Here is a 27,826-nt window from a genome sequence, read left to right on the forward strand (position 1 = left end):
GCACTATATTGCTTCCTCAAGTAATCTGAGGTAAGTCAGTTCTGATATGGCTTATTTTTCATGTTTAAAAATGGGATGAGTAAGGAAATCTAATTAAAATAAAATAAAAAATGGTTCTCGAATTCAAAGATAGCAATTTATTCACCAATAACAAACTGTTAGTATGTAAACTCATAGAAATTGACTACAATTCGTGGCAACTAGTTAATCCAATGAGAAACAGCAGGAATTGCTACTTTCAGTTTAGCTTTTAAAGATTTCCCAATACAGTATTCCTGGACAAGTATATTTTGTAGTACAAGCCTAATTAAAGCTATGAGTTATTTTGTTGGCAAAAAATTTTGGACTTTGAAGATAAATTAACTTATTGTTTTAAGAAGTTGTAGAACTACTCAAGAAAAGTAGTCTTCAATAATCTATAGTACTATTATCCTTTTTACACAAAAGGCATGCTTTAGGAGAGAAAGCAGAAGAGTGCACTTCTAACAAATAGCTTTCAAATTGGTAGACAAGAAATTTTATTATATATCCACCTACAAACACCTGTCACATTTCTAAATTAAAATTTTATAACTAGAATATAAAATAAACTTTTATTTGTATCACAAACTGTGTTTTTAAAAATATAAATAGTAAATAAAATACTAAATAATCTTCTAAAAATATTTTAGAAAAAATGTTCTAACAATACTAGCCAGCTGGGAAAATATATATTTCCTGCCTATCTCTCAAAATGTTACTAAGTAGTTTCTCTATATTCTTTAACAGTATCCCCCTAGTTCTCCTAATCTGGCATTTATCATTTGTCATATATAATAACTTAAGGATTTTCAAAAATTCCTAAACCATATTCAGACAAATACATTATTATAGTCATTCTGCCCATTACAACAGTTGCTTTAGGAAGTATTAGTTATAAAGAAAATAGAGATGATATAGCAACTATTAGATTAAATAAACAAAATTATATTATCTTCCCTTGGTCTTTTATTTTTCATTAAAATAAACTAATTTATGTATAAATATATCATATCAGTTTCTTGTAAATTTTCAAACACTCTTTAAAATCCAAATGGCAAAGAGTAAATGAGGCCCTGGCCAAGATGGAGGCATAGGTAAACACAGCTCACCTACTTGCACAACCACAACAAAAATTACATCTAAACTGCAAAATAACTATAACCCAGAATTGTAAGAAAATTGAGCTACGTGGAAGTCTGACAACCAAGGAATTAAAGAAGTCACATTCATTCAGACAGGTAGAGGGGGGCAGACACGCCAAGACACAAAGCAAGGTCCCACACCCACATGTGTTAGATAAAAATCAGGAGGGATATCTTGGGAGTAAGGGAGCCCAGCCCCACATCAGACCATCCAGTCAAGGAAGATAAGCCCCATAACTCTGGCTGTAAAAGTCAGTGGGGGTGGGAGCAGTGGAAGAAACTGCAATATTCTCAGGTGTCTCCTCTTAAAGGTCCCGCAAAGGTCTTGGGACTTACTCAGACTCACTCTGTCTCGGTTGCAGCACTATGGCAGCAGCTTGAAGGGCATCAGTTGCATACATGGGAGAAACTGAAGTGTCTGGCATCTGGGGGACAGCTTCCTCCTGGACAAAACTTCAGAGTTCAGGCAGCAGCCATTGTCCTTTTTCTGAGCCCTCCCCAAGACAGTCACAAAGCAGCTGCACAATATCTGAGACTCCAACACCCTAGTTCACAGGGACTGCCCTGCCACAGCGATTATCTAGGGCTCCACCCCTTCCAACTTATGGGTGTGCTTTCCTACAATAGTCCGTGCTACTACGACACGGAGTCAAAGCAGCTCTACCTAATAAACAGAAACAAACACAGGGAGGCTGCAAAACTGAGGAGGAAAAGAAATAAGGCCCAAATGAAAAGAACAGAACAAAACTCGAGAAAAAAGAACTAAATGAAATGGAGATAAACAAAACTCCAGAAAAAGAACTAAATGAAATGGAGATAAGCAAAACACTGGTATTAGGATGTTCAAGGAACTCATTGGGTCCTTCAACAGCATAGAAAAGACCCTGGCAAATGAAGGTCATAGTAAGTGAAATAAAGAAAAATTTACAGGGAATCAACAATGGAGTGGATGAGGCCGAGAATCAAGTCAATGATTTGGAGCACAAGGGAGAGAAAAAAATTCAGTCAGAACAGCAAGAAGCAAGAAGAATCCAAAAAATATGAGGATGGAATAAGGAGCCTCTGGGACAACTTCAAATGTACCAACATTCAAAGGTAGGGGTGCCAGAAGGAGAGAAAGAGCAAGATATTGAAAATTTATTTGAAAAAATAATGAAAGAAAACTTGCCGAATCTGGTGAAGGACATAGACATATAAGTCCAGGAAGTACAGATAGTCCCAAACAAGTTGGACCCAAAGAGGACCACACAAAGACGCATCATAATTAAAATACTAAAGGTTAAAGATAAATAGAGAATCTTAAAAGTAACAAGTGAAAAGCAGAGAGTTACCTACAAAGGAGTTCCCTTAAGACTGTCAGCTGATTTCTCAAAAGAAACTTTGCAGGCTAGAAGGGACTGGCAAGAAGTATTTAAAGTGATGAAAAGCATGGACCTACAACCTAGGTTACTCTATCCTGCAAAGCTAATCATTTAGAATGGAAGGTCAGAAAAAGTGCTGCCCAAACAAGGAAGAACTAAGGAGTTCATCATCACCAAGCCATTATTATATGTAATGTTAAAGGGACTTATTTAAAAAAAGAAGATCAAACCTATGAACGTTAAAATGGCAATAAATTCACAACTACCAACAATTGATTCTAAAAAATATACTAAACAAAAAAGCAGAACAGAAACAGAATCATAGGTATGGAGATCATTTGGAGGGTTATCAGTTGCGAGTGGGAATGGGGAGAATGGGAGAAAAGATGCAGGGATTAAGGATGACAAATTGGTAGGTACGGAATAGGCAGGGAGATGTTAACAACAGTATAGTTAATGGAGTACACAAAGAACTTGTACACATGAATCATGGACACGAACTAAGTGGTGGATTGCTGGGGGGAAAGGGGGTATTGGGTAGAAGGAAGCAAAGGGGGAAAAATTGGGACAACTGTAATAGCATAATCAATAAAATATATTTAAAAAATAAAATCCAAATGGCTTTAAAAATAGTGCCAATATTTTACCTATTGAAATTAATTTAGATGAGAAGAAAAAACTTTTGAAAGTAAATATATATAAAGGTTAACTTTGAAATATTTATAATTTAAGAAATATGTTTTAAAAATTAATTAAAAATTTTTCATAGGGGGTATATATTTATTTAGGGAAAAAGCAAAACTAAGGGTTTGGAAAAGTAGAGAGCCAGTATACCTCTTTTTAATGACACCAGAATATATTTCATTATACACTTAGGAGGCATGAAAATCAATGCCCATTTTAAAATGGCATAAAGCCTATGTGAAAAAGCCAGTTTCTCCTGCCAGCAAACAGCCTAAATGTTAAGTAAACTAAAGGCTGGAAGGGATTAGCTAAAATGTCAAAAGACAACCTTTTACTTTACCTGCTCATCCTTATAAACTCATTCTCATTCCTCAGGCATGCTTTCCAAACAAATAGTTTCAACGTGCAGCAGCAAAAGGCTTATGGCAAGCTCTGCCATATTGTAACTGTCAAAGAGATTAGTCTTTGATCTATTTGGGAGGTCATGTCCACATTCACATTAGCTATACAGTCTAACGATATTATACCTGTTGACCAATGTTTCTTAAATGCCTGATGAGACAGATAGTTTAAATTATTGGAAGTTAACTGTGAATGTTTTTTTCTAAGTTTTGGCAGAAAGTAAACACCATAAACTGAGCAAGTGTGGTTTAGAAAAATGATCTTTTAGACCAGTTAACATTACTTTTCAAATACATTTTACAAGGCTTTCCCAAAATAGAAAGCTATATTTAATTGTACTCTCTGGAAGAGGTTTAAACCAGTTGGTGCCCACCCATCACCAATAAATTAGTGCATGTGTAATTTTGGAGGAGTTTGTGAACAGCAGAGACAGCAAATTATTTTATCAGAGGTTGCAAAATGAAGGCCCACAGTTTGTTTTGTAAGGGCCTTCCTGAAGCTTAAAATAATTGGAACTATTTGCCAACCCTCAGTTAGCTCATTCATTTAAATAATCTGTTTAACTTCTCTAGTGGCTTGAGTTTTGCAATCTATTGATTCAGACATTGCATTCATTCATAAAATACTTTTTTCATAACTGGAGTTCAAAGTTTACACAAAATTAAAAAAAAATACTCTTAATGTGGTAGATGCTAGACAACTGAAAATATTTCTGCAGCAAAAGCTAACCTGATAATAATTGGAGATGAGATCTTGAATAGCAAAGATAGATAAATCAATACTGAAGTGGTACTTAAGATAATTATGTAAAAATACCCATACAGCATCCAGGCAGAAGTTATATGGTTTTGAATTCTAATTTTACCATTACATTATAATATACTTAAGATCAAACAATATGTTCCTGAAGTCCCTTAATGACTCCGTTTTACTGGAGACAGTATAAGTAGTATACTACTAATAGTAGTAGTAGTAGTAGTAAAAATAACCAAAAAGATTATACTGTATATGTCAACAAGAAATTGAATTCACAATTTTGAACATTAGATTATTTTTTTAATTTAGTGGAACCCGACAGTGTTGGGTTTATATAGCTCTGTTCAAGAGTAGCCTTTTATAAATTTTATAAGTAGCTTCTGAAGAAATAAACTGTGATACACACAGCTGGAACTATAAATGCATCTCTTTAGTACTGCCTTATATCCCGATTCATATAAATATGTATCATTATTTCAGTAATAAATGTCTCCCTAAAAGCAATCAATACAGGCAGAATACATATTTTTTCTTGTATGTCAGCTTTACCACAGAAGTTCAAGCCTCAAAATAAGACTAAGAACAAATAATCAGCTAAACTTAGTAATTAAAAATATTAAGAAAACTTTGCTTCAGAAAAATAAACGCATTTGTCTAGCAAACACTCAGGAAGAATAGTTTTATCTTTAGCCAAGATACAGAACCTAAAACATAAACATTTATAGCAAACCAGATCTGGAAGACAGAGACTGTGCATTAGAGGCATTTACTGCTCCATATCCTCACAGTGTAAACACTTTTATCAGGGTATCACAATATAAATTCCAATGGTTAGAGTTCTAAACTCAGCATAAGATCTTGTATGTGAAATAATTTAGCTAGATAAAAGGAATACAGCTGGTTTTATTTCATCTGGCACATTTTCAAGATTTCTGAAACACCAAGTTAACCAAATATAGTATATATTTTTTTTAATGGGGAAAAATGGGTTTCTGCCAAGAGCTAAGAAGCCAGGCTCCCTTTTAGATTTTAAAATTAAAAAAAAAAAAAGACACAGTAGAAACGGTTTTCAATTGTTATGTACTTTCCTTGTTATGTTAGGAATTGACCAAAATGATCAACCAAGAAATAAAAATCAAGAACTAGTAATAGACATAGTAATAGTATTATAACTTATCTCACATATGCCTTAAGGGTGCTTTGGATACGATTTTTTTTTTTTTGCAGAAAAGTCTGTATTAAATTTTGTATTATAAATTGTCAGTATATAGCCTAAAATTCTCAAATACAAGAAAAAAAGCAAAATATATTCCCCTTAAATAGGCATCTCTTGTTCTCAACATACATACAGGTTGGGGCAAAAGTAGATTTACAGTTGTGAGATGTGAAACCTAAAAAAGCTGTTGTAATAATCATAACCTGCACGTCTTTTTCCACATGAACAATTGTAAACCTACTTTTGCCACACTCTGTATATATTTAACATAGTCAACCTCACCTGGTTATAATAAGTTAATTACTACCCAGAATAGTTTATTGGTAATTCAGTAACATTTAAACAATCTTAAATAAATGCTGTAGATAATAATAATAATGCAAATCAGCATTAGATTGTTTTTTTAACCATAAAAACAATTTGTCAAGAGATAGGAAAAAAACACAAATTAGTAGTTTTCTATTAAAAGAAAAAAAGAAGACAGTTAATACTTTAAGACATGCAAGAAACCTTAATTTTAATATATTTATTCTATAGAGGACTAAATTAAAAAAATTTTTAGAAGAGGCTTTGTGGCAATTTAGCCGGGCTATCCTCACTAAAATATTGTCTAAAAGAAATCTGAAAATGCTTAAATTATCATCTGTAGAAAATGCCACATATACATATATATTCCCTCCTACTCTATAGCCCGCTTTAAGGGAAGGAGGTATAAGGAAAAAAGAACATGGCTTAGAGACAAAGCTTTGAAGCTTATTAGTTGTTTGACCTTGGGCAAATCACCCCTGATTTAGCTTCCTTTTTCCATATATTCCTCTGTAAATGAAGGAAAAGAATTCCTGTCAACCTTATCTCATAGAGTTGGTTGAAGAAATAAATGATAATGGACATGAAACAGTAAAGCATCATATATTAGAGGTAAGCGGGGAGTCATTACTTAGCCCATATTTCTAAGACCCAAGGTAGGTTTGGGTAGGTTTTACATTCTGTCATAATATACTGCTGCATATATGGAGGGGCCAAAATAAGTTTACAGTTGTAAGTACATGAAACACAGAGGTTATTCTTGTATTACTATTTATCAATTATTGTAGTATTTATTTGTATTACAACTGTAAACCTACTTTTGCCCACCACTGTATATGAAAAAATGTTAGAGACAATGTAGGCCATTTAGCCAATGTTAGCCATCTACTTCGGGCTGTTCACCTCAAATTAGGGTTTTAAAATTTGGATCAACTCTCTCTGAAACTGTTTAACCTACACTACTCAATGTATAGACACATTATTTTAGGTGACTAATAAAATAAGTTTCTTTTGCTTATGGAGCAACTACTTTTTCATCACATATCAATGAGAGTACATTTGTATACTAGCAGGATACATAGAGTTTGGTGTTCTGTTTTGAAACACTTTTTTCTAAATGACTTCTGTGATTGATTTTAATTTTTTCTGAGAAATTATAACACAATATTAGCACTCTTTAATATCTTTCATATTTTTTGATCCCTTTGCAACCTAGGAGCTGTATTTAAAGCAGAACTATCGCTTCTCGGCCTTTTGGCTAAGATCAAGTGTAAAGCAGAACTATATAAAATGTTAGTAGTATAATCTATAAAATGAATGCATTATTGGTCCTCTATTAGTCTAAATATCATTTCACTCATCTATCTTATAATCTAGATGCAGGGGTGTCCAACCTGTGGCCCGCAGGCCACATGCAGCTCAGGATGGCTGTGAATACAGCCCAACACAAAATTGTAAATTTACTTAAAACATTATGAGATATATTTTGTGTTTGTGATTACGTGTCACAATTTATTTAATGTGTGACCCAAGACAATTCTACTTCTAGTGTGGCTCAGAGACACTAAAAGGTTGGACACCTTTGATAGTGCTTCCTCTGTTAAAGTCATGAGACTCTTAACGTTATGAGAGCCAAATAATTATGAATAAACTCTTCTAGCAAAAAAAAAAAGCCAACATAATGAAATATTATCTTACATAACAGAGCAAGTTGAGGCTGTAAATGGAAACCTAGGCTCTTAAAGGAATGAACCAATATTAAGAGACTTTATTAAGAGAAATGAGTAGTGCTGCATTCAGCAAGTGACAGAGACCTGTACCTCCTCCTATATGAGCAATCCTAGAGATGGCAAGATCTCTCATGGAAGGGGCTTGTGGATGAGAGAAGATGCAGTAAGGACTGTGGCCTGGTGGGGGTTGCATAAAATTTTGGAGGCAATGGCAGGCAGAGGAACTGGAAGATAATCCCAGTGGGAGGAAGCTCAGGTTCAGATTTACATGATTAAATGCTGTGACATTTAAAAATGAACATGAGCAAGAGAAAGTATACAAGTAAAACAAAGATTATACGAGTACTTGAAGTATACTTAAAACTTTAAAACTCTGTTTATCATCTCTATAGCCCAACAAATGAATTGACACTTTGCTATCTACATTTTATTAATACATTCAATCTTATCTTTCAAACATAAATACGTTTTATTTTTTTAAGTATCACTTTCTAACTTAGTATTATTGTTATGAATGTTTGATTCAGAGCTTTGCAAATGTGAATGTGGGAATAAAGAATGTAGGATCATAACATTTTAAAATACTTTATCTTAGAAAGTAATGAAGAATTCTGATATCAGAAAGGCAAAAAAGAAAAAAAAAGACATTTCTTCTTCCCTTGCCTCTTAAAACTAACCTAAAATTAAAAAACAAATGAGAAAGTGAAATACAGTCTCCATTTTCAATTAAACCAAGAGACATCTGTAACCTCAAACCCTAGTATATGAACATGAAAAGCTGATGGACAAATGGTAAATGATAAATAAAAATGAAAGTTCAAACTGAAGTAGCCACAGAGCTATTGATGGGAAATGAGCCAGTTAGGCCAGCAGGAATCTAGAAAGAGCCGGGAAATAGATGCACAGGGAAACGCTGGAGGATGTATACTACAAAGACGAAACAGTAAACAAGAACAGGAGGAAGATCTGAGACCCAAGAACCCTGGGATCCAACACAGAAGACAGGCAAATCAAAATCCTAGGATGACAGCCAAGGAAACCTCAGAAGTTGGCAGTTATTATTTAGTCCACAATGAAGTAGGAGATCAGGAGGGATTGAAGAAGGGACGTCATCAGGAGGAAAAAAAGAACTGACCTATTATCTGACAGGTCTGATAAGAAAATTATATTGAGAGGCACCGCACAGATTTATTAAAGGGTGATAGAAGATTTATTTAAAGATCTTTCAAAAAGCAAAAAGGGGAGAAATATTTAAAAATCCAAGAAAGGAAGGCAATCATTTGACTATAGTAAACAATATTTTCATAGTCTTAATAATGTATTTTGGTTATGAATTTAATAAAAAACTTTTGATATAATCATATGGGAGGATGAAAAAAGAAAAAGATAAACTAAATTGTTATCTCATATAGGAAATAAAGTCTAAAGTTGATTAAATAAAGATAAAATATGGAGGTAAAAATACCAGATAAAGTAGCTCAAAGAAGTAAAAGTTACTGCCCCTCAGAAACAGGGGCTGGGAGAGGGGTAGAAGCTAAAGATTGTTAATATAAGAAACCATCTACTGTATTTATTATAAATTAGGCTCTTAGTAAAAGCTTTACTGGACTTTTTTCAACGTGATAAAAATAATTTAAAAATAAAAGCAGATTGTTACTTTAATTCATAACATGCACTTGTATATCTTACTGTAAAGCAATGGCGTCCAACCAGAAGATACTGGCATAGCAGTGTCTACACATTTTTCGTTGTCACAACTGGTGGAAGAAGGGTTTGCTACTGGCATCTAAACATTCTACCACACGCAGGACATCGCTCACAACAAAGAATTATCATGCCCAAAAGGTCATTAGTGCCAAGTTTGAAAAACCCTGCTACAAAGTAATTTTAGGCAACAAATTTGGAAATTTTGATGCGATAGGAAAATAAGTTGTGTAGCTTATTATATTCCCTGGCACACTGGGGCTATTTGGCCCACAGTTAGAAAGTACAAACTGAACTCATTCCCAAGGTATCAAACCTTTAATCTCCATGAAAAACAAGAAAGACATGTTATAAACACCAAACAGTGATGTCTACTATAGCTTATGTTATCTGAGACCTTAAAGTTTTATAGCTGGAAAAAAAAAAATCAAGTGACACACTTACTTGAAGTCCATCTGCATATCTATATCCTGTAGGTTTTAGGAGGATCTAAGTAAATAAATTAAAATCCACTACAACCAAAATTCTACTCTGGAAAAAAAAATTAAAGTTATTTTTAGAGAAGTTAAAAAAACCACTTCTACCACTTCTCTTGAATTAGTGCTGCTGATTATGGTCTGGGCCAGTGGAAGTAGTTAAGTGTCAAACAACCTTACAAGCCCCAAGGTGATTATTTCACTTTTAAAGTCTTCCACCTATTACGAGAGCAAAAGTAAAATACAAAGGTCAACAAAATTCTTGTTCTCACTCTCTCAAAAGAAAAAAAGAACACAAGAAAATAACTGCAGAATTTTTCAAAAACAGAAGTTTTTGTTGATTTTATGGCTTTTTTCCTAAGGAAATACAGTGACATGAATATTGAGAGAAAAAGAAAGAGGCTATCAAGCAAACATTTAAAATTTTGTAATTTTTAAAAAATTTTACTTTTCAATTACAGTTTATTTTCAATACTATTTTGTATTAGTTTCAGGTGTACAGCACAGTGGTTAGACAATCAGGTCCTTTACAAAGCAATATCCAAAATATTTCAAGCACCCACTGATACCACACAGTTATGATAATATTATAGACTATATTCCCTACGCTGTACTTTACATTTCCGTGACTGTTTTGTAACTACCAATTTGTACTTCTTAATCCCTTTACCTTTTTCACCTAGTTCCCCAACCCACATCCCCTTCCAGCAACCATCAGTCTGTGAGTCTGTTTCAATTTTGTTTGTTCACTTATTTTGTTCTTTAGATTCCAAATATAAGTTAAATCATATGGTATTTGTCTAAAGTTTTGTGATTTTAAGTGTTTTCTCCCCGATCCCAAAACATTCCCTTAAAATATATGGGAAAATTTTTTAATTAATTTTTTTCATTTTTTTTAAAATTGTTCACATACAATTGTCTCCATTTTCCTGCCACCACTTTCCCCTGCCCCACCCACTCCCACCTCCCACCCTCAGTTCTTCTCCTCTTTGGCTTTGTCCATGGGTCCTTTATACATGTTCCTTGATGATCCCTCTCCTTCTTTCCCCAGTTACCCTCCTCTCCCCTCCTCTCAGGTTAACTGTCAGTTTGTTCTTTATTTCAATGTCACTGATTATACTTTGCTTGCTTGTTTGTTTTGTTGATTAGGTTCCACTAATAGGTGAGATCATATGATATTTGTCTTTCACCACCTGGCTTATTTCACTTAGCATAATGCTCTCCAGTGCCATTCATGCTACTACCCTTTCTGCTGTGTAGTATTCCATTGTGTAAATGTACCATAGTATTATGATCCACTAATTTACTGTTGGGCACTTAGGTTGCTTCCAGCACTTGGCTATTGTAAATTGTGCTGCTATGAACACTGGGTTGCATGGGATCTTTTGAATTGGTGTTTTGGGATCCTTAGGATATAATCCCAGCAGAGGAACTGCTGGGTCAAAAGGCAGTTCCATTTTTAGTTTTCTGAGGAAATTCCAAACTGTTTTCCACAGTGGCCGCACCAGTCTGCATTCCCACCAAAAGTGTACTAGGGTTCCCTTTTTTCCACAACCTCGCCAGCACTTACTTACTTGTTTCTTGATTTGTTTATGATGGCCATTCTGACTGGTATGAAGTGGTATCTCATTGTGGTTTTAATTTGCATCTTTCTGATGGCTAGTGATGCTGAGCATCCTTTCATATGTCTCTGGGCCATCTGTATGTCCTTCTTGGAGAAGTGTCTGCCCAGGTCCTTTGCCCATTTTTTAATTGGATTGTTTGTCTTCCTAGAGCGGAGTTGTGTGAGTTCTTTATATATTTTGGAGATCAAACCCTTGTCCAAGGTATCATTGGCAAATATATTTTCCCATAAGGTTGGTTCCATTTCCATTTTGCTGATGTTTTCTTTAGCCATGCAGAAGCTTCTTATTTTGATGAAGTCCCATTTGTTTATTCTTTCCTTTATAACCCTTGATCTAGGGGACATAGCAGTAAAAACACTGCTGCGTGGAATATTTGAGATTTTCCTGCCTATGTTTTCCTCTATGACTCTTACGATGTCACAGCTTATGTCTAAGCCTTTTATCCATCTTGAATTTATTTTTGTGTATGGTGTAAGCTGGTAGTTGAATTTCTTTTTTTTTTTGCATGTAGCTGTCCAGATCTCCCAACATCTTTCGTTAAAGAGGCTATTTTACTCCATTTTATTCTTCTGCCGCTTTTGTGGAATATTAATTGACCATAGAGTCATGAGTTTATTTCTGGGCTCTCTATTCTGTTCCACTGACTTATATGTCTGTTCTTATGCCAGTACCAGACTGTTTTGATTACAATGGCTTTGTAATATAGTTTGGTGTCAGGTATTTTGATCCCTCCTACTTTCTTGTTCTTTCTCAAAATTGCTGCAGCTATTCGGGGTCGTTTATGGTTCCATATAAATGTTTGAAATGTTTGTTCTATATCTGTGAACTACATCATTGGTATTTTAATAGGGATTGCATTAAATCTATAAATTGTTTTGGGCAGTATGGACATTTTGATGATGTTAATTCTTCCAATCCATGAACATGGTATATGCTTTCATTTATTTGTGTCTTCCCTAATTTTTTTCTTCAGTGTTGTGTAGTTTTCTGAGTACAGGTGTTTTACCTTCTTGGTTTAGTTTATTCCTAGGTACTTTATTTTTCTTGTTGCTATAGCAAATGGGATTTTTTCCCCCTGATTTCTGATTCTGATATTTCATCGATGGTGTAAAGAAATGCCTTTGATTTCTGAATATTGGCTTTGTGCCCCATTGTTTTGCCAAATTCACTTATTAGGTTGAGTAGTATTTTGGTGGAGTCTATAGGATTTTCTATGTACACTATCATGTCATCTGCAAAAAATGACAGTTTTACTTCCTCCCTTCCAATTTGGATGCCTTTTATTTCTGTTTCTTGTCTGACTGCTGTGGTTAGGACTTCCAATAGGATGTTGAATAAAACTGGTGAAAGCTGACATCCTTGTCTTGTTCCCGATCTCATTTGGAAAGCTTTTAGTTTTTGCCCATTGAGTATGATGTTGGCTGTAGGTTTTTCATATATGGCCTTTATTATGCTGAGGTATGCCCCCTTTACTCCCACTTTCCAGTGTTTTTTTAATCATAAATTGGTGTTGTACCTTATCAAATAGAAATTTTTTTTTAATTTAAAAATTAAAAATACCTCAGCAATTCACCCATTTATTTTGTGGTTTTATGTTTGTTTTTTAGGAGGGATGGGAACAAAGGATTTGGTTATTCTCATTTTTCACTGTCCAAGGAATATTACAAATTATCAACCTAGATGGCATACTCAGATTTAAATAATATTTTAATTTTAGAATTTCAAAATATACTTCAAACCTGATTTACTACTGCTTTTGGCCAAATTATTATTATTTTTTATTATTATATCATTAATTTATCCTCACTCGTGGACATGCTTATTGATTTTAGAGTCAGGGAAAGAACGAGCAAGAGTGCATGGATGTGAGAGAGAAACATCAATCAGTTGCTTGGTTGCCTCTCGTACACACCCTACCAAGAACCAAACCCACAACTTAGGCATGTGCACTGACCAGGAATCGAGTCTGCAACCTTTTGGTTTATCGGATGAGGCTCCAAACAACTGAACCACACCGGCCAGGGCCCAGACTATCTTTTTTGAAATAAAGCTTGGAACAGAAAGTTTTCTGAGAAGAAAAAGAAAGAAAGAAAAGAAAGAAAGAAGAAAGAAAGGGGAGGGAGGGAGGGAGGAAGGAAGGAAGGAAGGAAGGAAGGAAGGAAGGAAGGAAGGAAGGAAGGAAGGCAGGCAGGAAGGAAGGGAGGAAGGAAGGTTTAAGTAACTGAAGATAAACTCATTCTAGACCTTCAGAGGCAAAAGGTTTTTCTTCCACATCTGTGATTTGGCCTAAGTGTTTCCAACAATTTCAACAACAAATTGCTGGACTCCTAAACGTTAAGTGTTTAGTATTATGGTCCTTTAAGTTTACATACACAGCCATTTGTTTCCCCTGGATGACCACATATTACTATCCAGGCTAGGTCCAGGTAGGTTTCTGTATCAGATACTACACTATAGCAGGAACTCCACTACACTCTGATATCAGGCTCTATTCCTGGATCTAGTTTCCCACAACTTATGATAGAATCTCAAATCCTTAAAATGACATACAGAGCCCTAAATGACTTGACTCCTTAATACCTCTCTCAGCCTCTATTCACATGTCATTCTCCCCAAACTCACTCTCTACCTCAGCCTCCTTCAATTCCTGGAAACTGCTGTCCTCTTTCAGACCTTAGCACATGCTGTTCTCTCTGCTGAGAATACTCTTATCCATTCTTTGTGCCTACATAACTTCTAGCCTTCTTTCCACTGTCAGCTTAAATATCGCTTCCTCAGGAAGTCTTTCTTTATCCCCGCAAACCAGGTCAGGATCCTGTTATACACTCTTATAGTTCATGTGACTTTTCCTTACAGCTTTCATCACAACCATAAGTAATTATTTCTTCACTACTTTAATGTTAACACTCTTCACCAGACTGTAAGCAGCATGAGACAAGGGGCTATAATCTATGTAGTGCATCACTGTGTCACCAAAGTCTAGTAAGTTACTGGTACTCTAGCCAGATATTCAAAAAATAGTTGTTTAATTATTCTGAATAATCTTAAAAATATGTACAGTCTTGTAATGTGGCATTTCATGAGGCCATTCCACTTTATCAAATATTTGCATATTTGAATCTCCATGTACACAAGATTCATATCTCATCTCTCTGGTTCCTCTATTTTAGGCAAATCAGTCATTTACTTAATGGATATCTGGATGGAGAGTGAAAGGTGTTGCTCAACCTCACCTTCCCTAAACAACTGAACACCCAGATCTTCTCCCACCGAAACATTCTGTTATGTGTTTGAGCCCTTTACTAAACTACAGATATTACTAGTATAGAGACAATATCTTGTTCATTTTTGCACCTACAAGATTTAATACAAATTAGGCACTTAGTAAAAGTTTATTAAATGAATAAATTAATGCTAAAACACTCAAGATCATTAACACAATTATGAAAGTGATTCAAAAGAAATATATAAATTTACTCAAAATTATTAAGATCCTGTTTTGGAAATCAAGTTTGCTTTGATATACCATAACCCCTTGCATCCCTGCTTTCATTCCCCTACTCATGAATATTTACACTGCTGTAAAAGCAACAAGAAAAATGAAGGAACAACATCATTCTCCTTAAAATGAAATGTTGGATTGAAGAATTTTAATACTGCCATCATCTAATAATATTTTAACACTGGAAAGCACTGGTTTAATGTGCACTCTATTTTATTAATGCTGTTAACTTTTGGGGCAGGCAAAGGATAACAGCTTTTTTTCTGAGGTTTATAAAAATCCAAGAATTCATGGAAGGCTATAAGTTAATGTGTTTGTTATAAAGTCAATAATTAATTTAACAGAATTAAAATAGATGCCTAGAGTTTTCAATTACAAATGTAATTTTTCAAAATTAAAATCCTATCTTCAAATAGTTCAGTACCTTCAGAGCTAAGAGAAGTTTCCTAATCAAAAAACGAATTCATAATGGTTATTATATGCCAATATTAAGATAACTAATCGGATCACTATCTGAATTTTAAATAGATTCTAAATGAAACTACTTTGGTAACTCAATATACTATATTATTAAAGAAATACAGTACAAAAATATAAAATTTATTTAATACATTTTTAATAATTGTAAGTGTACTTCTGATATTGAATATTACCTTCAAATTTTATTAAACTAATTATAAAAATCTAACATGCTCACTTGAACATATTTAAAGTATAAAAAATTTTAGCCACATTCCATGGTTTTAGAATTTGCTCCTCAGAGAAGTAAAGGCACAATACCCATGAAGGGAGAATATTTCTATGTACTCCTAAACGAAACTATGCCAAGAAATACAAATAAAATGCAATTTAAAAAATCTAAGTATTGTAAATTATAATGCCTCATAAATTACCATGCTACCATTTTGAGATGTGGATGCCTGAATTGTAAAGTTGAAGGCTTTTGTAATCTTTAGATCATACTAATTGGCCAAAGGGTTTGCTTTAGATATCTATTAAAAGGGCAACTTTGTTATACTGTGTGACTTAATTGCATTGTAAGAAAACAACTTGCCTTTTAGTTATACTTTTTCACCAACATCTGATCATATAAAATCCTTGGTTCACTCTTCTGCTCCTCAAATACTTTGGTTTAGTGCATAGAAAGTTTTCTTTTTAACTACTACACGATTAAGTATATCCTTATAGCATGATCAGATGCATCTGGAAAAGGTGGACGTGAAAAAAACCCTCACTGGGAAAGTTAGCTTAATGCTTGCCCTTCAGAGTGGCCCATTATCAACATTTCATAGTGGGTTTCTTTATTTTCAGGTCCCTGAGGTATGTGCAATAAATTATGACTTGAACTAAACAAGTCACATTTGGCTCCAAAATGAAATTTTCCTACCTCTACTTTCTAGTCCCCAAGGTGGGAAGAGGAAATCCTGGTCACAGCCAAAGAAGTCATATTTTTGGCTCTAACATACATTTTCCTGCTTCTCTAAAAGCCAAACTCTGCAATTGAGACTACAAAAGTCTTAAGTTAGTATTTTAAACTGTATTTTAATTTTTACTTCCATAATCTGTGCCTAAAATTTAAGAAAAAATTTTAGTATCATAAAATTAATGTCATTGCCTTCTTTTCCCCACTCAAATCACTTTTCCAACTCAGACACTGATCTTAACCATTTAAAATAAGAACTCAGTGCTCACTTCAGCAGCACATATACTAAAATTAGAATGACACAGAGAAGGTTAGCATGGTCCCTGTGCAAGGATGACACGTAAAATAAGAATTCAAATGAAACAATGAGAAAATAATGCAAAAACAGATTGTTTCATTGCCATAAGATAGCATACCGTATTTTCCCATGTATAATGCTCACCTTTTTGCCTAAATTTTTTAGGGAAAAATAAGGATGTGCATTATACATAGGTATAATGATTACATACCATGGGTATAATGAGGATCATAATCCTGTATGTAATGCCCACAAAAACATGGGTGCACATTATACACAACAAACTACAGTATTTAAGGTTTACATTTATAAATAACTTCTAATTTATTCTTGCATGATAGACTGAATATTAATGCAGAAAGAGACAATAAAGTCCAAATTTGTTGTCCACTAATTTAAAGCACTGTTAGTTCTGGAAAAGCCATTTATGAGAACCACTTAGTTCACTGTCCCATTTTACAGAAGACAAGAATAGAGCAGACAAACCCAGAGAGCTGTGTCTTGTATAATCGTCTCACCTTGAGTGAGAGAAGAACCTGTGGATTGCTTCTAGCCAACAGAAAATGGCAAGGGTGAGAGAGAGTCACTCCCTTGGTTAGGTTATATTATAGGGCAAAGGTACGGAGAAGTTACCCATGGGATTGAATTATATGACTCCACTTTAGTAGGCTGGAGCTACAGAATAACTTGTTAACCTTGAAGAAATAACCTACTATGCTGTGACAGGGTCTGGGAGAAGGCCCTATCGGCCTTCTGTGTAGCCTCCAGTCTAGAAGATAAGAGCAGCCTCTGGCTAGATCAGCCATACCACCTTAAGGAACTGAGTTCCGCTAACTCTCTGAATGAGCTCAGAAGAAGACCCCAAGACCCAGATGAGAATGCAACCCAGCCGACACCTTGGCTGCAGCTTTGTGGAACCCTGAGCAGAGGACCCAGCTAAGCCATGCCCAGACTCCTAACACATGGAAACTTGACATAAGGAATGTGTGTTGGTTCAAGCCAATTTGTTTGTGGTCATTTATAACATAGCAATAGAAAACTAATATAGAATTGGGTGAAAGCCAATATAATCAGTATAAGATACCTTACCCTCTATTTATTATATTCTACTATGCATAACACAGAGTGTAAAATGCTATTGGGATTGAGCACTTCCCTTCTGCAACTCCTTTAATGATTTATGGTTATAACAGTACACTGCATTGCCACATTATAAGTCATATTGATATTTACTTCTGTCCTCATTATCACCTAATAATGATTACTACCATTATTATGCCTTAATTAAGTGTCTAGGTAGGAAGTGTTGTTTTTTAACACCATCATGTAAAACAAACAAAACCAAATACTATTCTAATAACATTAAATATAAATATATTAACTATATTTAACTTTTACTTTAATTACTATATTAAATATATATTTAATAAATATATTTAAACATGTAAGTATATATATTTGAGACAAATAATAAACTTATATTTAATCATTTATTAAACCAAGATTTCTTGAACACTCAGTATATTACAAGGCAATGTTTTAATTATAGAAATGCAAAGATATTTACATTGTCCAAATTTCAAGGTACACCATCTGACAGATTATAAAACAAATTGGTAAACATTAAAATATGATAAAATGAAGACAGTGTAGAATGTGTTTTAAGAAGTAATAAAGGACATTGTTAAACATAACTATGTAGGTAAATATAAAATCTAGTGTTTTGGGTTTATAACTCTTTTCCTATATGATTTTAAAACACAAATGCATAAAGCAATAATTATAAGTTATACGTTGAGCATACAATGTAATAGGATGCAATCTATGATATAACAATATAAAGGAGGAGGTACAGAGGTTAAAATATTACTTGTAATCCCCAAGGTAACACTCAAAAAGTTAAAATATGCACTACAGGAAAGAAAAGAATCACAAGAGACAACAAAAATCACCTAAATACAAAATAGGAACAACAAAAATCACCTAAATACAATCAAGGGGGTGGGGGCAATAATGAAGGAATTAAGGAAAAAAAGGACATAGCACACTCAGAAAATGAACAGCTAAATGCAGAAGTCCTTCCTTATCAGAAATTACCTTAAATTACCTTAAACTCTCCAACTAAAAGGCAGAGATTGGCAGAGTTAATTATAAAAACATGATATAACTAAATGATGTCTATAAGAATTGAAAGGAATAAGAAAGGTGGACCTGTATCTTACATCATATACAAGAATATATTCAAAATAGATCAAATATCTAAATTTGTGACAGCATGGATGGATCTAAAGAGTATTATGCTAAGTGAAATAAGCCAGTCAGAGACGGACAAGTACCATATGATTTCACTTATATGTGGAATCTAATGAACAAAATAAACTAACAAAAAAAAAAAAAAAAGAAACAGACTCATATGGAGCACAGACTGACAGCTGCCAGAGGGGAGCAGGGTTAGAGGGCTGGGTGAAGAGGTAAAGGGATTAAGCAAAACACAAACAAACAAACAAACAAACAAAAACCTCATGGACACACATGACAGCACGGTGATCGCCAGAGGGAAAGGGGGTTTGGGGAGGTAGAAGAGGGTAAAGGGGGAGATAAATGGTGACGGAAGGAGACTTGACTTTGGGTGATGAACACAGTAAATGCACAGACGATGTATTACAGAACTGTACACTTGAGACCTACATAATTTTATTAACCAATGTCACACCAATTTAAATAAATAAACGAACAAACTTAAGAGCTAAGACTATATGAAACTCTTTGAAAAAAACATTGGTGGCAAATATGCATGATCTTGGATTTGGCAATGGTTTTCTCAATATGACACCAAACACACAAACAACAGCAAAATAGATAAAGTAAACTTCATTAAAATTTCAGACCTTTGTATGTCTTTTATATCCCTTCATAGTATACAAATAAATATTTTCAATAACTTGTTTGGTTATTTTTGAATTTTAAGAAACCATTCATAATGACGCTCTGATTTATTTCAGATATTTCGATATTTCAGACATTCACTTCTATATTCTGGTCACTTCCAAATGATAAAAGGTCTTCTTAGTTATTAGAAAAAATGCATATCGACACTGTTAAAGATTATACATATTGGTCTCTTGGATGGATGTCTTACAAATTAGTTATTAAAAAAATATGCCAAGAAATTTTTAAAGTCTTACTTCTAAATCTTTTGCCAAATGTGGTGTAGAATTACCAACCACCCCCTCCGCACCCCTTGCCGCCACTCTCATGCTCCTGACTTTGGGCTTGGGCATATGCGTCATGCTTTGGGCAAAAGGTTAGTAAATGTGAAAGTGCTTATACAGTTGAGCCTGCCCTCTTGTACCTCTGCTGTTGCAATGACAACATGTTTTGGCTCATCTGTTGGTCCATGAAGGATGAGATACACATGTAGGGCAGACTTGATCCAGTTGAATCCAACCTAAAATGGTCAAACCATGGCAGGGCCATGGCCTGAGGCCAACTGAAATTAGCAAGCTGCTCAGCCACGCCAAGCTTAGATCACCTAATGCCCAGGCATGCCACCCCACCCCCCAACATAGATGTGTCTCTCATAATAAATGATTGCTATTTTAAGTCACTGAGTTTTTAAATTATTTGCTACATAAGAAGAATTGATCCAGACATATAGCAACAAGAAATATAATTCCCTTACATCTGGTATTGCCAGTAAGGATTTTCCCTTTTTACCTGTCTCTTGTCCCTGCGACTTGGACTACTTTTGGGTCTATCCTATTTGGCCCTTTCAGAAACCACAAGGGATAATAGGCAAACTAAGTAAACTTCTTTAGAGCAGTCCTCCTCCTCCCCACCCAGATCTCATTGGATCTCCTGTTATTTTGCTGTTTTACAAAACAAGAGCCTTTGGGATTCAGTTAAGTAGAACTATGACAAGCAGGATGATTACTGAAGAATGTTAGAGCAGGCTACTGGGTGTCTTTTTTTTTTTTTTTTTTGGTATGACAGAATGATATGCCTCCTGGGAAAAACTTATCATGAGGAAATATAGCATTAAAAACCCAAGACTGGCATAACAGCAATGCCCAGAATCACAGCCATTGGGAGTGAGGGTAGACAAAATAGAAGGTAAATGTAATGTTTTTTTCTGCACAAGTAACATTTTATTTAATTTTAAGTATTTAGAAAGAATAACATAATAAGCACCTGTATTCTCACCATATTTTCTTTTTTATTATTTTTATTTTTTATTGAATTTATTGAGGTGACACTGGTTAATAAAATTATATGGGATTCAGGTGTGCCATTCTAATACATCACCTGTATATTGTATTGTGTGTCCACCACCCCTTTTCTTTAAGCTTGTCTTTTACTAAAATAAACAAGCACTACAGAAAAAGCTAAAGTCCCTTTGGTAACTACCCTCAATATAATTTCTTTTGCTTGTTCTCAGACAAAAATCACTATTATGTATTTAAAATGAATCCTTTCAGGTCTTGTTATTTGCATTTAGTACAAACTAGTATTAGCTATAAAGTCATCTTCTTTTCTAGTTCTCAAGAACTCATCTATAGGTCTAAAAAAGAGAAGATTTACACAAAAATTGAAAGAGCTGGTTGGGGGGTGGGGAACTATATTTAAGACATTGGGAGAATGCATGGTTCAGAAAGAAGTGGAAAGGAATTCTTTCCACTTTAACAAAGCAGAATGAATGCAATAAGATAGGGCCAAGGTAAAATAGTAAGACAAAAGAGACCGAAAAAGAGACAGGACCACGGCCAGCAGCAGTGCCATCAGCAGCATGCAGCTTCAGTGGACTGTAGCACCAATGCTGTTGATGGCGAACACAACAGTTTTCTTGAGTGGAAGCCAACTGTTTTTATCAGTAGCTATAGTCAGAGGCAGCGCTGGCCATTTTAGAACCAGAACCAGGGCGTGGTCATCACCATTCTCAATGGTAGCACTGGTAGCTGGAGAAAGGTACTGGAAGCTACAAGTTACTGTAGGCTGAAAGGATTATATATCCCTTGAGGAATTTCAGAAATTTTGAGGCGCTCCAGAGGTTAGGAAAAAGTATGAACTAACCAAAGAAATCCTGATTATTACTGTTAATATTACATAATTCACAGTGTCTAGTAAAATATTAACAATAAAGAAGATAACTGCCTATAGAAAGGAAACAAAAATCCTCCCTGATAGAAAATAACATCATCTTTGGCTTCAAATTATTGTGACAAATAATTTTTCAAATATAATGTTTAGCAAACAATCAGTGATAATGAAGCAAAACTCCTGTTTCTGGCCAAGACCAGAATACATGTTTCGGGAATGTCCCTCCCACTGTAATTAACTGTAAAACTGGACACAGTAGATAAAGCAACTGCTTTCAGACAGTGGGCACCAGGCAGGATACAACTAATCTCAAGGATAAGGGAAATCTGTTAGGTGAACTCCATGATTCTCGGCTCTCTTCCTAAGTAAAATTTCCTGACAACAGTAAAGAGCACTGCAGTATAAGCCGCATACGGTGGTCCTGCTAAGCTGAGGTGAAAGAGAGAATTTGGAGAAGCTAACTGGAGAGAAGGCAGCTAGACAGGAAAAGGGCCCCACAACTATGGGGGATCGTTGTCAGCCTGGGGCTAAGAGCTTCAGTGTACACACTGTTGGGCTCTGCCTCCATGATTTCTGATTCAGTAGGTCTGGATAGAGCCTGAAAATATGTATTTCTATCGCGTTCCTAGGTGATACTCATGTTCCAGACCTGGAACCACACTTTGAAAATCACTCTTGTTGAACAAAAGACAGTGTAAGTTAAAAATAAATAAACCATTACCTACTAAACCTTTCTCACTCATTGAGTCAACACAGAATTAAAATGTCTGAAGATACAAGAAAAACATATAATTAACTGTACACAAAATGAACAACTTCTATGATAAAATTTCTTAAGACTTTGAAGGCCTACCTGAAGATCTTTCACATTTGGAAAAGGAATTCCTATTGTTATGACAGCACGGGCATTGTCGTCTGAGAAATCCAGACCCTCACTCACTTTCCCACGGCAAACTGCTACCAGGAGGGCTCCATCTTAAGCAACAGAAAATAAAGATTTTTAAAACATACTTGAAATTCCCTAAAATTGCCTATTCTTGTCATTTTGAAAAGCTCTGCTTATTAAGTAGTCATAGTAGCAAACTTAAAATCAAAATTAAAACTATTATGAGATAAAGTTTAAAAAATGCAGTGTCTTTAAATAAACAAGGAAAACAAAATTACACTTAGGTACAATGTGGCAGAAAACCAATTTACAAACTGTGTATCACCCAGACACTTAAACAGTAAAACCACATCAGAGCAATAACTTGCACATGAACTGAGCAACCGTGAACCAACTGTTTTACCTTTAAAAATTGAAGTTGCAGTCATTACCATTACCCAGCATGTAAAGTTCTCAGAACTCTTAATTTGTATAATATATCATATTGAGTCAATGTTATAAAGAAAAATATGTAAAATACACACAGAACACTCTATCATATAAGGATATTGACAATTATGTTACAGTATCTTTATGACCTTATTTTGTTCATAAATTATTACTATTAGCCCTTCCTATTAACATCCTTATGGACATTCTCTAACTTTGATATTGAGTCTTCAGTTACATTTTGAAAATTCAAGTTTACTTTATGTAATAGAATATAAGCACAAAGTATATTACTTGCATCAAAATGTAGGGCTCATTGGCTGGTAAGATACTTGTATTTATGCATGCCCTTTCTGCCTTCTTCCTTAATACATTGCAGGTAATCTAGGGAAGACTATAGAATAATAGCTGAATGTTTTCCCCAAGTGAAACAGCTCCAAAGGAGACAGCTCCAAATAAAAACAGCTCCAAAGGAGACAGCTCCAAATAAAAATTTCTTTAACTTATTTTCTTTTTATTCAGGAGTATAAAATATAATTCTTCTTTTAAGTGATATTCATTTAGAAAGAAAATACCAATAAAGTTCTAACAGCACCAACGTATTTTACAGTAAAATATATTTTTTTCATTGATCACCCTATAATCTCCAATTACCTTTCTCTCGTTTGTACTTGATTGCATCATAATACACCTGCAGTAATTCATCGAAATCATTTTTTTCTCCTCCCTGTGGTTCTACGATGACTGTCTTCACCAACTCCAGATTTTGCCATAAACCAGTGGAGAGCCAACGTTCTTTTAACCTTTCTAGTAACTAAAAAAGAAGGGGGAAATGAATATTTTGTGTGTCCAACTGAACAAACTTATTGTGATTTGTTTAAAGCCAGTGTGGCTACAGCATGACTATGGCAAGCATATTACATTCCTGTGTATTATATTTCTCATCTATAAAATGAGGAAAACAATAATATATCACAGAGTTGTGACTGGGTTACATTCATTAACTGTAGATAGCTTTGAACGATGCCTGGCGCCATAAATGGTAACTGCTGCTGCTGCTGCTGTTGCCATCACTATTACTACTAACACTGCTGCTGCTGCTACTACTTCTATGATTGCTATCTTGGGAATTTCAAAAGCAGGAAAAAAAAAAAAGACTTCTGTCAAAATTGACAAATTTTAAGTTATCTCTTTAAACCAAAGGTGAGGCTCTTTAATATTCTTAGCTAAAGATTCTTTACATGAAAATTCTTGAAGGTCATTTTACCTAATCCATAGGCAGCTAAGCTGTTTGAAAATGTATCATATCTAAAAAAAACAAGTGGAATAAATATATGGAAAGAGACTCAGGTAGCCAACAAGCAGAAAATGTAAAGAAAAATAGAACATTCACAAAAATAACCATGTGTTAGGTTACAAAAAGATCTTCAAAGAATTTCAAATAATCTTTATCCGATTAAACACATAGTCTAACAACAATGCAATTATGATTCAAAGTCAAGCCCTGACCAGTGTGGCTCAGTTGGTTGGGCGTCATCTTGCAACATGAAAGGTTGCCAGTTGGATTCCCCGCCAGGGTTCATGTCTGGATTGTGCATTTGGTTCCTGGTCAGGGCATGTATGAGAGGCAGCTGATCGATGTTTCTCTCTCACATCAACGTTTCTATCCCGCTCTTTCTCCCTCCCTTCCCCTCTCTTTATAAATAAATAAATAAATGGAATCTTAAAAAGTAGAAAGTCAGTAATACAAAATTAGTGGGGAAAAAAATACAAGCCCCTCGCTGCATTTCTCATATTCAATCTATTACCAAACCTTGTAAATTTTTGTCTCCTTCTAAATATCCATATCCGAAGCCACCAACCCAGTCCTAGCTATCATAGTCTCTTGAAGATCTACTCCAATTGTCTACTAAATGGGTTTCTTGGGTCTTATCTATCACTCTTAGGTCATTTCAGCGGAAGCAGTATTTTCAAATACTCAAATGAAATCAGCAAAGTTGCATGAATCCACTCACATCTCCACTTTAAAAATTCAACAGGTGGTACATCAACAGACCTTCCTGCCCCTAATAGAAACACTGTTTCAAAAACAAGCAGATCAATTACTTTTATAAAAAATCTGAAAAACAGTTAAGTAGGAAAACTCCCACTTGGTTGGCTCCCAGGTAAGTAGGAAACCAACTGCATGAAAGATGGTAGGAAAATTCATGGTACAACTTAGTCCCTCCCCTCCAGCTCAGCATGGTGCAACTAGGAGAAAATTTCCAACTCCTGGCTTCTCCCTGAGTAGAGAAAGAGAAGACTGAAACATATATCCAATGGGCAGACTGTTAGGGGGCTGCTCAAGGGACTGGTTTCTCTCTTGCCTGAATCTAAACACTCAAAGGAAATGGCACAAAAATTAACAGAATATAATAGAGAAATGGGCAATTCTACAATAACGGTAAAAGACTTCAATACCTCAATTTAAATAACAAACAAAACAATCAGAGTTCAATAAGGAAAAAGAGAACTTGAAAAACACAGTAAACTATTTAGACCTAAAAGACTCGTATAGAACACACTTCCCAACAAAGTAGAAGGTACATTCTTCTAAAGTACACATGTAACATCCGCTAGAATAAATCATAAGTTAGACCACAATACCAGTCATAATAAATTTTAAAAGGATTGAGTGGTTTTTCTGACTCTAATGAAATGAAACTAGAAATGAATAACAGAAGGAAAAGTGGAAAATTCACATGTATATGGAAATTGAACAATACATTCTTATTGCTTAACTGGATCTAATTAGAAATCATAAGGGAAATTTAAAAATATTTTTAGTAAAATGCAAACAAAAATACAAACAAAACCAAAAGGTATTTATAGCTGTAAATACATACATTAAAAACAAGATCTCAAATTAAAACTAACTGTACATTTTAAGGAACTAGAAAAAGAATAGCAAATTAAACTGAAAACTCTCAGAAGAAAAGAGGTTAGAGCAGAACAAAATGAAATAGAGAAGAGAAAAAATAGGGAAATGAATGTTGGTTCTTTAAAAAAGATAAACAAAATTGACAAAGTTTTACCTGGATTGACTAAGTGGAGATGGAGGAGGAAATTCAAATTACTAAAACCACAAAAGAAAGTAGAAACATTACTTACTATCACCTTTACAAATATAAAAAGATTATAAAATGGTATTATGAACAATTTTACATGACCAAATGGAGTAATCTGGATGTAATGAATAAATACCTAGAAACACACAATACAAAAACCAAATCATGAAGAAATAAAATATTCAAAAACCTCCAACAAAGAGAAGCCCTGAAACAGGTACCTTTACTGGTAAATTCCACCAAACATTTAAAGAAGAATTAATGTCAATCCTAGTCACACTTAAAAAAAAACAAACAAATCTGAAACTCCCTAACTCATTCTAGAGGCTAACATTATCCTGATACCAAGGCAGACAAAGACACTACAAAGAAAACTACAGACCAATTATCTTTATAAATATTAATCCAAAAATGTTCAAGAAATACTAGCAGAAAAAATGCAGGAACATGCTAAAACTATTATATTGGATTGGCCGAAAAGTTCATTAAGTTTTTTTCCATACAATGGCTCTAGTAGTACTTAGTTGCCTTTAATGTCATCAGAAACAATTTTGTTAGATTGTATTGTGACAGCTGTCATATCAGCATGTATTTAAAAAGAAACATCAAAATTGGAGAATTTTTATGCAGTCATTGTAATACTGAAGATGAAAGAAAACACAACATTTGTGACATATTATGCTTTATTATTTCAAGGAAGGTAAAAACACAACTGAAAGGCAAAAAATGATGTGTGCAGCATATGGAGAAGGTGTTGTGAATGATCAAATGTGACAAAAGTGATGTGCAAAGTTTCTTGGTATTTTGGCCAAAGAATTCTTTGCCATGGGACTGGCTCACACATTGGAAGATGTTTAGCAGCACCCCTGGCCTCTACCCACTAGAAGCCAATAGTGGGAGATAGCCAATATAGTCAAAATATCCAAATCAATAAAGTTATTGGTGAAAATGAAAAATGTGTTTTTTGTTTTATGGAAAAAACTAAACGATTTTTTGGCCAACGCAATACATTGTGACCAATTGGGATTTACTCCTGGAATTCCAGCATAGTTCAACCTATAATAACCAATTGATGTAATACACTACATTAACAGAGAAAAAAATATGATCATCTCAATTGAGGCAGAAACAGCATTTGATAAATTCAACACCCTTTTATGATAAAAACACTTAAACTAGGAATAGAAGAGAAATTCCTAAACAATATTAAAGGTCATATATGAAAAGCCCACATCTCACTTCACACTCAATAGTGAACAACTGAAAGCTTTCCCTCTAAAACAGAATAAGACAAGGATGGCCTAATTTTGCCACTTCTATTAAAGAGAGCAAATTAAGCAAGAAAAAGAAATAAAAAGTATTCAAATTGTAAACAATAAAGTAAGCAATCTCTGTTCACACGATATGGTCTTATGCCTAGAAAATCCTAAAGAATACACACACACACACACACACACACACACACACACACACACACCTCCCCCGCAGAAAACCCCACCTGTTAGAGCTCATAAATGAAATCAGCAAAGTTGCAGGATACAAAATCAACACACAAAAATCAATTTAATTTCTATACACGAACAACAAACCACCAAAAAAAGGAAATTAAGAAAACAATCCATTCACAATAGCATCAAAAAGAATGATATATTTAGGAATAA

General features: G+C 34.4%; 1 protein-coding gene, 1 non-coding gene and 1 pseudogene across 2 annotated transcripts in view; 2 read left to right on the forward strand and 1 right to left on the reverse strand.

Annotated features, from left to right (window-relative positions):
- BRIP1 (BRCA1 interacting helicase 1) overlaps positions 1-27,826 on the reverse strand; it is a 110,052-nt gene that overhangs the window by 20,341 nt on the left and 61,885 nt on the right. Inside the window, 2 exon segments of the mRNA XM_054574815.1 lie at positions 22,597-22,718; positions 23,713-23,872. Coding sequence (XP_054430790.1) covers positions 22,597-22,718; positions 23,713-23,872 — 282 coding nt within the window.
- LOC129071606 (uncharacterized) lies at positions 7,127-7,283 on the forward strand (annotated as a pseudogene).
- On the forward strand, positions 16,610-16,716 carry LOC129071601 (U6 spliceosomal RNA). The gene has a single exon (XR_008529281.1). It is a non-coding gene; the product is annotated as a U6 spliceosomal RNA (small nuclear RNA).

This window comes from Pteronotus mesoamericanus, unplaced genomic scaffold, assembly GCF_021234165.1.
Source record: "Pteronotus mesoamericanus isolate MK-2021 breed Mesoamerican mustached bat unplaced genomic scaffold, CSHL_Meso_final contig_269, whole genome shotgun sequence".
Lineage (NCBI taxonomy): Eukaryota > Metazoa > Chordata > Mammalia > Chiroptera > Mormoopidae > Pteronotus > Pteronotus mesoamericanus.